We start from the raw sequence: 13,973 nt of genomic DNA, 5'->3' as shown, positions 1-13,973 counted from the left end.
ATGTTCCAACTTGTGCCCGTTGCCCCTCGTCCTGTCACTGGGAACCACTGAAAAGAGTCTGGCTCCATCCTCCCTCAACCCACCCTTTAGATCCTTGGAAGCATTGATAAGGTCTCCCCTCAGCCTTCTCTTCTCCAGACTAAAGAGTCCCAGCTCTTTCAGCCTCTCCTCATCAGGGAGATGCTCCAATCCTTGAATCATCTTTGTTGCCCTACGCTGGACTCTCTCCAGCAGTTCCCTGTCTCTCTTGAACTGGGGAGCCCAGAGCTGGAGGCAGGATTCCAGTTGTGGCCTCCCCAGTGCAGAGCAGAGGGGGAGAATGACCTCCCTCCACCTCCTGGCCACACTCTTCCCTACGTAGCCCAGGATTCCATTGGCCTCTTGGCCACAAGAGCACACTGTTTGCTCATTGTCATTTTGTTGTCCACCAGGACCCCCAGATCCTTTTCTTCAGAGCTTGTCTCCAGCAGGTCCATGCCTAATGGTGGTGGTCTTGCTTTCCTCTCTGGTCTCCTGTTGCCCTGGGCGGACAGGACAGCCTGCAGCTCTCTTACCAGAGTGGATTCGGATTCACCACCCTCTCTCTCTGCTGCATCCTGGGAGGGGTCAGTGAAGGGATGGTGGGTAGGTATGAATGGATGTGTGAGATGTGACCCTAGGGAAGGGATTAGGTGACCTAGGAGGTGGTGTCTGCCTCTGCTTTTTGTTTTGATTATTACTTTTACAGATCACAATGGTTTCTTAATCATTAGGATGCTGCCTTGAACGAGTGCAGCTGGATGGGCTGTGTGTCTGACAGTATCTCTTCCTCTTCACAGTGCTGGAATAAAATAGGATTTATGATAGTAAAATATAAGACAGGGCACGGACTTTGTACTAACACTTTTTCAAAAATACAGTCCTTGAATGATTAGACTAAATTTAAAAGCTGCTTAAAAACTGACTTTGCAGTGTATCTAAATCACACTTAAGCAGTGTTCCTTGCCAAGCACCGCTGACTCTGCAGGCTCCCTAAGCCCTGCGCCGCATCTCTTCAAGCCTTATTATCCTTCTTATGCCCCAGCTGTCCGTGCCACTAATGCAGCATCCAGCAAAAAGTTAATGTGCACGTTCTGGCTCAGCAGTATGTGTCTCTCTTCTTACCAACCTCCAGAGTAAACGCTGGAAAAATGCAATTCATCTGCCTGTCCTGTACAGCATCCCACCTTCAGCTTTTTCCAGACTTTCTATTGAAATAACATGTATTTTTGCAGGCATGTAGATCACCCAAGATAAATTGCTAACAGTTTTGCAATGTAGTGTAATTTAGTTTCAGGGCTGACGGATGATAAAAGCACAAGCATTTCATCCACTGATTTTCATTGTAATTAGTTTACTTTTTGTTTTGAGTTGTTTTTTTTTTCCTCCTAGATATTCAAATGATGGCAAGGAATGTTAGCGGGGCATGTCATGGAAACCTGGATTCTAAGTTGTCAGGGTCAGACTGGAATAGGAAAGGCAAAGCCACCCGTGGCCTTTGACAGGTTTATTTTCCTTCATACTTTTGACTTGAAACTGCTTCAGACCTTTCAAAATTAATCAAGGTAGAGCATGCTTCTGTGCTAGGAGGCACCTGGGATAACGTCCAGGCTCTTGCCTGCCTCAGAGCTCCGTTATTCCAATTTACCTTTGCAAAAGACAGGGTGGTGCACTGGCGTATAAATTTGCCAGTGTTCCCAAGGGTATTTGGTAGAAAATACACTTATTATGCTGTTAGTTAAAGGCGTGAAGGTAAAGCTTACACTGGAGACTTCCAACTGCAAATTCACTTGGGTCTCACTGGTGGGATTTCACAGTTCCATTAACTCTTCCATTAAAACATTCTTTTGTTCTAACTTTCAAGACTATACAATACTATCATTAATTGTACACAATGGATTACGCAGCAACCAGAGACCCAAAACCTGGACTTTTCCTGCAGTTGGGGAATATCGTTTGTGACTTGAACAAGGTAAAACGGGAATACCTCTTTGGAGATTAGGGGGAAAGATCAATTGCTGTTATCTCCAACTTACCCTCTGTGCAAGCACTGGGCTAGAGCCTGGGGTGCTGCTCGTTGTCCAACGACTTGGAAAGAGCACATTTATGCTATGAACACAATAAGACAGTACAGTTTTTTCTTTCTTTGAAGCACGTTCTTGCTTTATTTTATGTTTGGTCCCCCAAAGAGCCTTTTAATGGTGCTGCTATTTGAGATTTTCGTTCTGTGGAACAGGTTTAATTTGGTGACTGTGGGGAGGACGATGGGAGCAGACGCCCCTAGAGCTCTCAGGGCATCAGGCTCTTGCTGAGTGGTATCCTCCTGGCAGAAAATATTGAGAAGTGCATCGTAACTAATGTCTTGGCAGTCTCCTTGATGGCGACCCTCAATTTTCAGAGGTGAAAGAGGAGACAGAGAAGTAACTGAACCCCTCTGTTTAAAGAGGAAGGGTTTATTAGCAGAAAGTTCGTGCTTTTTATATCCTGCCCCTGCTTTTGAGTGTAGTTTCTGTACTGGCTGTGAATTAATCCAATTACACCGCTAGCCTTTTGGGCTATCACGTGTCCGGGAAGTGCTGCTGAGATCAATGTTGGAGTGATCCTGAATTGCATTTGAGTAACACTTTAATTTCCTCCTTGGCCTTCATCCAGCTGCCAAACCTGGACCTTTTGTTTCCATGCTTGATGGCAGGTTTTGGCTTTGCAGGTTTTTACATTGCTGACAAGTTAATTTTAGATCTTTAGTTGCCATGGCTACTGCTAAGTATTTCTTAGTTCTCTACTTATTTGCTAAGTTTGCTGCTTTCCTTTCTTTTTTTTTTTTTTTTTTTCCTTAACATTTAAACTTCGACGTGTGCAGTACATGGAATAATTATCCTACCCTGCAGAAGGCAAAAGGGAGGAGTGTGAGAGGTGAGGCTCTCGATCTAATGACTCGGCTGCTGTTTCAGCAGCTGCAGAGACTTGAAAGCGCTGCTCTCGTGACGCTGGTGAGGATGAGGGGTTCGGTCTGAGGAGGAAGGCACGGGGAATGCACTCATTCTGATGCACTGAATGAGACATGCTGAGGCTGCAGCTAATTCTGCTGACTAGTACTGTCTCGAGGTTTATCTGTATCTTGCTGGCTAGTCACATAGGCTTATAACTAAAAGTCTTAACTTTAAATTCTTTGGTACGATAGCCATCGTTGTGCTTGGAGCCTGTATGTTATACAGAGAAATCCTATTTCATTACAGAGTACCAATAATGATTAAAAAAAAAAAAGTATATGGATAGATGGATAACCAGTTCTCTGTATGGAGGTGTCCCACTCTGTTTATGAGGGCAAGGTCATGAATGTCTTTTCAGTCATCTGAAAGAATAGGCAAAGACACAGCACCCAGTGGTATTTAGATTTCTGATTAATATTTGAAACACACTTTTGAGGACAATGTATTTCTTGTCACCACAGAAGAGCTTGGGATAACGTCCTGAGAGCCCGAGAACATCATCATCTAGTTTTCAGGTGGGGACAGCAGGGCAGGGAGCCAGGCAGAGGTGGAGAGAATGACCTGATGGGCAACTTCAAGAGCTGGGAATAAAGCCACCATCTGCTCCAGCTTAGCTTGAGGGATGTACTGGCTGCTGTGGTTCTGGTCCCTGCATATTAGGGACACTTCTGATTAGCACAGGGTGACACGCAGAATAATCTGGTGCCATTTCAAGCCAGGACATCTGTGCAGGTCAGCGTTGTCTGGATGTGGAGCCATCGCTGTTGCAGACGTACCTTAAAGAAGCATGAAGCTTCATCCTGCTGCTTTCCCAGAAATCGTACACATTTACCAAGGACCTGGTAAGCAAAGGTGTAATCACATGGTGTTACTGGGGCCAGTCCCCGTAGATAAGGTCCCTTTAGTATGTGTAACACCTCCATTAACAAACCTCTCTTCTGTGCCTTCAAGCGAGAAAGCCAAAGCAGGGCAGAAAGCTCACTTGAATGCAGTTGAAAAGAAATCCTTGTCTTGGGTGTCTAAGGGAAATAGGAAGCTGCTTGGGGAGGGGGACAAATGGTGACGGAGCATGAAACTCCGCGAAATCAAGGTGCTGCGCTGTCGCCTGGGCTAGATCCCGTTTGTAGCTTGGAGAAGGGCAGTAGGGAAAAAAGATAACTGGTTTAGAAAGGACAGCACTAGAGTACAGAATATCCTGAAAGTCCAGTGTGCAAAATCTACATAAGATTGGTTTTAGTGGGGCATAAGATGGTCAAGGATCAGAAATTTAATAGCTTTTGGAGCCTTAGATGGATGCCCTAGGTACTCCCAGCATGAAAAGTAAATAATGTGCAGAGGCTCTGCCTGTCTGTGTTTGATTTTTTTTGGCTCTAACCTCCCAAGCTGCACCTCTGCTCTTTAACCAGTTGGAATTTAAATGTGTTGTTACAGTGGTGTCTTTGTTGGAGATGGACCGTGACTCACGCTCATTAAGGCTACAGATGTCTGCTCAGATTAAGTATTTCAAAAGCTTTTTCTCTGATGAACTGTGAAAAGCCAGGCTTGAGCAGGGGATTGTGAAAGATAAAATAATAGCTACTCATCCCTGTGTCTGGCAGGCTTAATGCAGTTACTCTCACATCTTTTTAAAAACTTTGAGACAGCAAATTTGTTCACAGTCAATAAGATAGCCCTCTGAGCACAGCCCGTGATGTTTCCTTTATTAATCTTTTCCTAAATTATTCACAGAGCTTTTTACATTCCAAAAATCCCTAATCTGCGAATTCAGCATTTCCCAGGTAATAAGGTTTAATAGGCATAAGTGGCATTGATAAACTGTTCATCTGTGGTGTGATTAGGAAACATAGATCTTCTTAAGGAAAAAAAAAAAAGGCACTAAAGAATAAATACTCCATGAATTTAAGCTAAATTAGCTTGCCTACTTACCTTTTTTGTGAATTTGTGTTTAAGAGCAGAGCAGACAGAACTTTTTAAACCTGCCTGGGTAATACCTGCTTCTTCTGGGAGAAGATGACTGAATTATCAAGAAATTCAGTTCAGTGACTCCTGTGATATATATAAACATTTGCTGAAAGTCACTGGAGCAGAACTAAAGAGCCCTGGCTTTTTCTTTCTAAAGTAGCCGTGCATGTCCAGCTGAGATCTTTCAGGTGGTTTTATATCTTGCCTTCTCCCTGTTGCAACGTGCACAAAACGGGCAGAGGTTCGTTGAAGCCACCGTTCCCCCCCACACCCCTGCTGCTCACCCAGCTCTGCAGAAAAACCAGAATGTCACCAAGGAATTGCCAAGAAGGACCATGCAAAGAACAAAATCTCTGCAAGAAATGTGGGTGCTTGTTGTATGAAAAGGATTGTAAAACCAGATAAACCTGGTTTTGTTTCAGGCTGTCCTAAAGCTGGTCATCAGATGCCATCTGACTTATGGAGGCTTTTCGTGCAGGACCTAGAAGATACTATCCTAAACAGATGGATAACCTTAAGAATTTTGAAAAGAGGTTGATGTATAATTCATTTATCTCATTTTTCTTCACTTTTAATAAGGTGAATTATAAAAAGAAGGGACCCTGCTGCTGCAGAATGATCTCATGGTAACTAATCAGTCTCATCAGGTCTGCAGAGGTGTCCTGTTCTCAGTCTGATGCCAATGTGCTGCCACCAGCGAGCCAAGCTGAGTGAAAGGCTTGTGGTATTTTACTGGGGTGTCAGAATACGTGTACTTCCCTTGTGCTGAGGAAGTGCAGGTAGTGGTATTCATCCACAGATCATTCCTTGCAAATAAACTTGTTGATGGTTGCATTAAAACCATCTGCTTGTCTCTGTACTCCCTGCGCTGGCCCTTGTCCATGATATCTGACGTGAGTTCATTTCTCAGCTGGTGAATTTAGGGAGTGTATTGAAGAAGCCACAGCAATATGTGATGAGCTGTAATTAAAACTATTAATGCATGTAAATTCCTTTCCTCCCTTTTGCTGTGATTTACATTCTCCGTGCAGACTTTGTTCACTTTGCTGAGTGAGCTGGAGCCCTAGTGTTGACCGGCACCGATGATTTCTGCTTTCTCTCCAGCTCAGTTGGCACAAGTAAATAAATTTAGTAAGGATTCTCACTGAGGTGTGGCTCTGGTAAGAAGGAACTGGTGTGGCTTGCTGCTGGCCTGCCAAGCTCTGGTCTGTGCTTGTAATGGCATCACCAGTAAAACAGATCTATTCAAGCACAGTAGTTGTTGTAGTCAATAGCAGGACCAATAATCATGCTCTCTTAGCTCTGGTACAGTCTTTCTCTCCCATCTCACTAAAATATCTATGATTTCTAAACTTCTTACTAAAATATCTATGGTTTAGAATGGAGTTGTTTAAAGGATTAGTCATGTTACGTTGTACCTCCTACCTAACTAATGTGTAAGGCATTTTTAGTTAGGCTGGAAAATGTGGTTTGGTGTTTAACCGTGGAAGTGAACTACCAAAATCAAATATTGGGAGAAAGCATCCAAAGCATCTTGCTGCACAGCAAAGGGTGCTTGAGGAAAGCTCTTCTACTATGCTGGACACAGTCAGGATATCTTTCATTATTTTGTTGCTAGAGAAATTTGTGGGTGGCTCCGTCGCAATTCTGAGTGACCAAAAAGTGATTTCAGTTGATAGGCAAAAGAAAGGAAAATGGTATGTTAAAATTTACTGTCCCAGCCTTCTGCAATAGGAAATGAAGAATTCGGATGGATAGTCCTCTTGTGATCTTGTGGATTTTGGAGGTCTAGGGGTTGGGTTTGTTTTGTTTGTTTTTTCACTCAGCCTCTCGATTTTCTTGAGGGAGATGAATGTCTTGTATCAGAATAGCATCTTTCTTTTTGAGGCTTTAAGGAATTACAGCCTGCACAGAAATAGAAATTCTCCCCCAGAAAAGGAAGCAGCCCGCAGAGGCTGTATGACCCTGGGGACAGGGGGCTGACTGCAGTCAGAGGAACAGGGTTCTGTGGCGCTGGCCTCAGGTGCAGCAGGGTCACATCAGTGTGGTTTTGCCATTTTGCTTCTCTGAGCTTCTTTCCTCCTTTGCATTTTGTTGCCTTTTATTGTGTTTTCTTATAAGATTTGCAAGATCCCTTCAGATGTTGTCCAAACTCATTCCCATTTTGCTTATCTGGGCCCAGAGCCCGGGTGGGAATTCCATCTTCTGCATCGTGAGTCTGAACAAATCCATTTGTAACTTCTCTTACAATTCTTCGTGGCTTTGCTGATTCCTCAGTGCCTCCTGCAAATAAAATATATACTGTATCTTATCTGATCTGGTCTTCTTATCTCTTCTCGTCATCCCTGTAATACTGCTGCTTGAGCTCATGCTTCTGCTCCTGCTCCCTGCCACTCACCATTTCCAACCATTCCCTTCACCACTTCCATCACAAATTGAAGCTCACTCACGTGATCTTTCATGGCATCAGCCCAGCTCACAGGTTTTTTTCCTCATCTCGTTTCTATCCTGACCTTTTTTAGTTTGGGGGGTTTGGTTTGGTCTGTTTCTACCATTCACTTCTTTCCCTGCCTTCTTTGCTTTTAGACTTTCATTTCTCTAACTGGTATCACATCTATACCACACACCACTGGTTTTGCTCGTCCAACACTCTTTCTTCTTCTAAATTTTTTCCAGCAGGTGGTCTTCTGGTCACAAACATCCAAATAACCACCCTTTACTCAGCAGATATCTCTATTTTCTCCTGTACTTGTTTTGGACTGTTAGATCTATGGAGCACAGGATTAGATCTATGGAGCACAGGACTGCTGCTGCCTTTTTTTGATGAGCTCTATGTAAACTTTGACTGCACTGAGAGTTATCATTGAAAGTCAAGATGAGGCCTTTTGCACCTCTGATTCTTGTGTGCTGGGTACAGCTGAGGTGCTGTGCTTCTGCCTGGGAGCTGGGTGTCTCCCCTCTGGAAACAGAGAGTGGTGACTGATATTTGGGGATGGGAGAGAAGCTCCCGTGATGGCGCATGTGCTTTCTACCACAGTGTGCATTTTCCTCCTTCTCAGTTTGTCTCTCCCTGGTAGTTTATCTGCTGGATGGACTGAGGGATGGGCGGCCACTCGCTGATTTCCATGCACGTGCTTTTAATAAGCTAATTTTCCACAGTCTGAAGAATAAAGGAAAACTTGCTTTTGTCACACAGTGCGTTGGCAGAAGACACACCATGGGTTAGGAGCAGTTTTATATCAAAACGTATGTCAGGCTTCCTTTTCCTTGTGTCTTGCAGAGGCAGGCAGTGGCCAAGATTACGTGACTTCAGAAAACCAGCTGCTGTACTACCCCAGTATTACCTATGCCATCATCGGCAGCTCCGTCATTTTCGTCCTGGTGGTGGCCTTTCTTGCCTTGGTCCTGCACCACCAACGGAAGCGCAACAATCTGATGACCCTGCCGGTGCATCGGCTGCAGCACCCTGTCCTGCTGTCCCGCCTGGTGGTCCTCGATCACCCGCACCACTGCAGCGTCACCTACAACGTCAACAATGGCATCCAGTACATGTCCAACCAGGCCTTCCACAGACCGGTGGACCTGGACTCTCCGCCATCCTATTCCGAGGCTGTGCTCGACCAAAGGTACGTCCAGGAGCTCATTCCGTGCTCACCAAAGTTTCATGCTGCTGGTTGTAGGTCTGTTAATCTGTGCTTCTGCTCCCCATTTATTCTTATTGCTGCTTTTGACAGAAGTACCGCATTGCAGTTCTGTCATATGCATAGCACCAAATTTGGGCAAATTTGAGCTCCCTCTGCATATGAAAACTTCGTGGTCCTCAGGTCCCCTTACTGTTACTGGTATTAAAGGGATTTGATGCAAACTTAAGTCATGCTCTCTGAGCACGTGTTGTTGGTAGCAGAGATTTTGAGGATGGAAGGAGAATGCAAAGAAGTGTATCACTAGTGATATCCTGTGCCAGTCTGGAATCAAAACAGGAAAACTGAATGTGGAGTTTTGTCAAAAAAAAAGTTAGGTTACAGGTTATACTATTTAAATATTATCACACTCATATGTGATAATTATATAAAGATACGAGGTCTTCAGTTCCTGCCTAAAGAAGGTGTATAGTCTCTCTGCTCTGCACTGCTTTCCCTTTGCCAATAGAAGAAAAGAACAGGACTCTGAAATGGAAAGTGCTGTTCTCATTTAAAATAGCTGAAAGTGCTTTGAAGTTTTTTTGGGGTGGGTGTGGTTTGGGTTATGATGTTTTTCTAGTTATGGCACTGGTTTTATTTGTAGATAATAACCTTTATTTTAACCTCTGTCTCTAAAGTCTTTCCAAAATAAACTCCTAGACTGACATCCTCTCTACAGAAAAAGGGCTCAGTATGAACTTTAATGATCCAGATTGTTCACTGTCACACTGTCAGTATTTTTTAGTACAAGCTCTGGGATCTAAGAATGATAGTATAATCATTTACATTCTTATTCTGTGCTGCATTTGGCAGCAGCTCCCTTGTCTGAATGTTGACATTCATAATAATGGTATCTTTTAATCAGTAAGGACAACAAAATGAGCAGCAGTCCAGCTTGTAATCACTTCTCACCTGGGCTGATACAAAGCATCAGCAATTTCAGAGCTAATTGCTCCCAGGACCCATTATCAATCTGCTAAACCCTTCAGTCCCTTTACTTGTTTGCTATTAGAACCAAAAAACAGTTTTTCTGTATCCAGTACTCATCTTGTCTATGCCTACATGGCAGGTGCGCTGAAGGCGGTATCATGGCAGCAAAAGTTATTTGTCATGTGAAGAATTCAGTTCGTTATTTATTTGTAGACCATAAGCCATTAATCTCTGTCACTTAATGGCCTTTTCCTCAGAGCTTTCTTGTGTTCACATCATTATCTATAGGTCCAAATCCACCACTTGCCTTACTTCTTTTAAAGCACTTTCACGGGTTGTGTAAATGTTATACAGGAAAAAGTCTTTACTCCTTGCAGCTGTCTGTGAGGATAAGCCACGATCAGCTGGAAGCACATACCCCTGAAAATCGGAGTGCAGAGCGCTAAGCAGGACGTAATTAGCTGTGTTGCATCTTGACCAGAAACCTTGGTGCCCAGTGGTGCTGTGGATGTTTTGGGATGACCTGAATAACATGGGCAGGTCTGTTTGAGATCTCCTAATAGGTGTCATCATGGAAAAGCTAAGAAATACTGTCTGCTTTTTTTCAAAATTGGAAACCGATGTACTTTCTTCTGTACCACTGTTCTCAGTAACCTGTTGCTGTGTTGTCTACCTTACAGCAGACCGCCTTGGTTCGACCTTCCTCCTCCTCCTTACTGCTCCGAATCTGACTCCCCGAATCAGCCAGATCTCCCTCCTTACCGGTCTCGGACAGGGAGCCTGGTGAGCACGGACGCCCCCGCGGCAGGGAGCCCCCTGGGCACGGCCAGCAGTTGGGCAAGAGATGTCCATGGCAGCATGGATGGGCACAGAACTCTTCTGGAGAGGACAGCAGATCCGAGCGATGCGCTGGTTCACCACGTTGCTGACAGAGAAGTGTAACTGCTCCAGTGTTTGGGATGGGCAGGAAGGCACCTAGTTTTTCAAGTCTGTGTGGGTTAATCCGCTGTGGCTAATCCGTTCCAGGGGCACACGTGCCTGAATGACGACTTGATTTGAATCCACACCAAGTTAATTGAATTCCGCATTGTGGGCTCATCAGAGACAGAGCTGTGAGAGCTACATCAGCTCTCCACAATATTTCTGTGAGCAAGTTCCAGTTCAGACTTGTAAGAGAAACATCAGTGCTGTGTCAAAGAACTGATGCGATGTATTTCTTGGACTGTATATGAATGTATATATGTGCATGTGTAATATATACAGATGTTGCACAGAAAAACTGTGCCAGAAGGACTCTCGTTTTCAGGCTGCCCCCCGTCCTGTCAACATGTGAGCTATTTCTTCTTGCTGCCTGGTGCCAAGTGCCAACTGGTGGTCACTGAAGCACATGAGAGGCAGTCTTTCTGCCTGGAGCTCTGGTGTCCCAACGCTGGCCCAGCGGTAGCGGTCAAATTGCAGAAAATGTTCAGCTTGACCCTTTTCTTCATGGCCTGGAGCATTCTCACTGTGAATGTAATTTTCAAAGTTTAAGCTTCTGAAGATGCAACGACTCTCTAACTGAGCAAATGAGATTTTTTTTCCCAATTGCTAATATCTAGGCCAAATTTGCATGGGTTTTTCTCAGGAACACCACAGAAGTTGGCTTACCTGTCAAACTTCAAGGCTGAGTACAGAGGCACAGAAGCTTCTCGACAAACCAGCACAAGACTTCTTTTCAAGCATGGCAACTCAGCGTTTCTCCATGTGCTCCTTCTTGAAAAAACAACAAACACACAACCAAACAACAGAACAAAAAACACCCAACCAAAAAAAAACCCCAGCCAAATCTTGAACACCAAAACCAGCCCGAGGCAAACACCCGTCGCAGAAAGCTTTAGTGTGAGTGACTAGTTTGTTACATTTGTAAAATAACTGAAAGCAGGTCACGTAGTCAAAGGTGTTGGGCTCGTCAGCCCTGTTTACAGTGTGTATACGTACATGCGTGGACACACGTTTAGTACCACGTGTATGTATGTGAGCAGTGTCTCCTGTGGGTTTAGTTCTGCTGCACCAGTAGAGCTCTGAAATGTCAAAGTTTCACTGATGATATTCTCATTGTTTTTTACAGAGTTTGCCATTATTCATGTTTGTTTAGTTGAAATTCTAGCTTGTGCAGAAAAAACCAGAATTATTTATGTCTGTTTTGTCCTAACTCTTGGGATGGTCTCCCGTGAAGGGCGTTTCAGGGCACAGTGTTGAATCACCCACCTGAAAGCATCTGGGACGTGAAGGCATTCCGAGCAGCGAGAGGCAAGGTTAGCTCTGAATTTAAATGCCAGTGCAGCGCTTGTGCTCAGCGTACAAAAAGCAATGCGGTGTCTTCCCCTTGTCCTGAGGGAAACTGGCCTTGAAAAATTGTTTATATTTGTCTATCAGACAGGTTTCCCACTCCTCCTTCCACGTAATGGACCAGTGTCATTAATCAGACTTTGCTGTTGAATGGAAGTGAAGGAAGCTGACTTGCCCACACCTGCCTTCTTCCCCCCATCTTTCAAAGGTAGCTTCTTATGCCCAAAGACTGCATGCTCAGGACCCAAGAATTTTTGAGCTTGAGCGTAGGCAGGGGAATGACTTGAGTTCTGTCTCAGTTCCCACACATACACCTGAATTTTTTGGGAGCATTTTTTTTCACTTCCAGCTCTGGAGTCCACTGCCATGGTATGTGAGAGGCGGGGGCCAGGGGGATTTACAAGCACAGGTCATTCCAGGGCTGAGATGACCCAGCGGGGAGCACTGGGGAATTCTGAGGCTGATGGGCCTGGCTGGCTTTGGGAGCAGTGACTGACAGCCTTCCCTTCCTGAAGTGCCTTGGTGAAGGTGATCCCAGGTCCTTGTAAAACAGTGTACAGATCAGTGCGCTGCTCTGTTGGGTCAGATTGGGTCAGATTTCATCCTTTCTGGCAGCTCAAGCAATGAAATTATGCTGTCCTTCACAAGGAGGGACTTGGTTAATTAAAGACTCCTTCTGACTTGACAGGCAGACAGACTGCTGTCATTGTCACATAGCAGACAGTTATTCTCTGTTTTACAGGCAGGTTAAACTCAGGTCTGTGGCTGAGTTAGCAGTGAAGGTGGGTGCAGGGATGTCCCCTCTGGGCACCTGCTGACCCTCTTGCCTTTGGTTCTGCCAGGCCTCTGTAAGAGCGCTGCGTCACACTGTACCAGAACCAGCCTTAACGTTTTTCTATTGCAGTTTTTAAAACATTATATCGGACTTTAAAGCATATTATTAAAGAGTTTGCAGTAGTTTCATTAGAATTAGACATCTTTTCAATTTTAAAGTTGCCTAAGACTGTGTTAGTCAAACTAAATCGTTGTGCCCGGTGTAACTTAGGCCGCACATATCCCTCACGCAGAGGGGACTGTGTTTCAACACGTGTGTTCTAAGACACCAGGGTGTGTGCAAACCAAATATTGTTTGCCTGTGGCATCTGAAAAACATTGCATTGCAATGCCTTGCATTGGTAAGAAGCAGGAAAAAATTGGATGTAGCCTGCTTCTTCTGCCTTCTGTGTCAGCCACTGTCGTAGTTTCATTAGAATTAGACATCTTTTCAATTTTAAAGTTGCCTAAGACTGTGTTAGTCAAACTAAATCGTTGTGCCCGGTGTAACTTAGGCCGCACATATCCCTCACGCAGAGGGGACTGTGTTTCAACACGTGTGTTCTAAGACACCAGGGTGTGTGCAAACCAAATATTGTTTGCCTGTGGCATCTGAAAAACATTGCATTGCAATGCCTTGCATTGGTAAGAAGCAGGAAAAAATTGGATGTAGCCTGCTTCTTCTGCCTTCTGTGTCAGCCACTGTCATATATGTACATATATATATATATATATAAAAAGATGCTCTTTCAGGTTGTATATATTCATGTAGCTTTTGCATTAAGATAATCCATTTGGACTTACAAAAAAAAAAAAGAAAGAAAAAGCATTCTAAATGGTGTGACGTCTTCCCTTCCAGCTAAGGGTGTATTTATCTTTGTACAGGAATCTTTTAGTTTTTGAGAACACGAGTTACAAAAGGATATTGTGCCTTTCTGATTGAATGTTGATTTGGGCGGCTGTTAACTACGTTTCTGGCTGTTGTTCCATACTGTTTTCTAGAGATCCAAAAAGAGAAACAAGTCTTGTCTTCCTATTTGTAGTTACTTACGGGGACCACTGAACGTGGAGGAGCACAGAGTTCGGTATCTTGTTCCAAAAAGGCATGCTAAAACTTTAAGAGGGTTTTCATCTTATTCCAGTTTTCTGGTTTGTAGAACAGATTTGCGAGCTGGTTTCTTTGGAAATTGCCGTGGTATCACACAGAAATTGTTCATAATGTGTCAGTTCTAGGAGTGTTAATACAGCGTTA

At 44.2% G+C, this 13,973-nt stretch overlaps 1 protein-coding gene across 2 annotated transcripts in view; it reads left to right on the top strand.

Moving 5' to 3' along the window:
- LDLRAD3 (low density lipoprotein receptor class A domain containing 3) overlaps positions 1–13,133 on the top strand; it is an 87,805-nt gene extending 74,672 nt beyond the window's left edge. The window contains exons 4-5 of one of the 2 annotated variants that reach the window (XM_014937184.1): positions 8,251–8,596; positions 10,264–13,133. In XM_014937184.1, the coding sequence (XP_014792670.1) occupies positions 8,251–8,596; positions 10,264–10,522 (605 nt within the window). In that variant the 3' untranslated portion in view covers positions 10,523–13,133. Of the gene's footprint in view, positions 1–8,250; positions 8,597–10,260 lie in introns of both variants that reach the window. The other variant, XM_014937183.1, reaches the window with a different exon arrangement.
- The last annotated feature ends 840 nt before the right edge of the window (positions 13,134–13,973 follow it).

The sequence above is a fragment of the Calidris pugnax genome, unplaced genomic scaffold (assembly GCF_001431845.1).
Source record: "Calidris pugnax isolate Ruff unplaced genomic scaffold, ASM143184v1 scaffold3, whole genome shotgun sequence".
In the NCBI taxonomy this organism is placed as follows: Eukaryota; Metazoa; Chordata; class Aves; order Charadriiformes; family Scolopacidae; genus Calidris; species Calidris pugnax.
The sequence above is the reverse complement of the archived record's forward strand: the minus strand, read 5'-3'. Positions and strand labels throughout refer to the sequence as shown.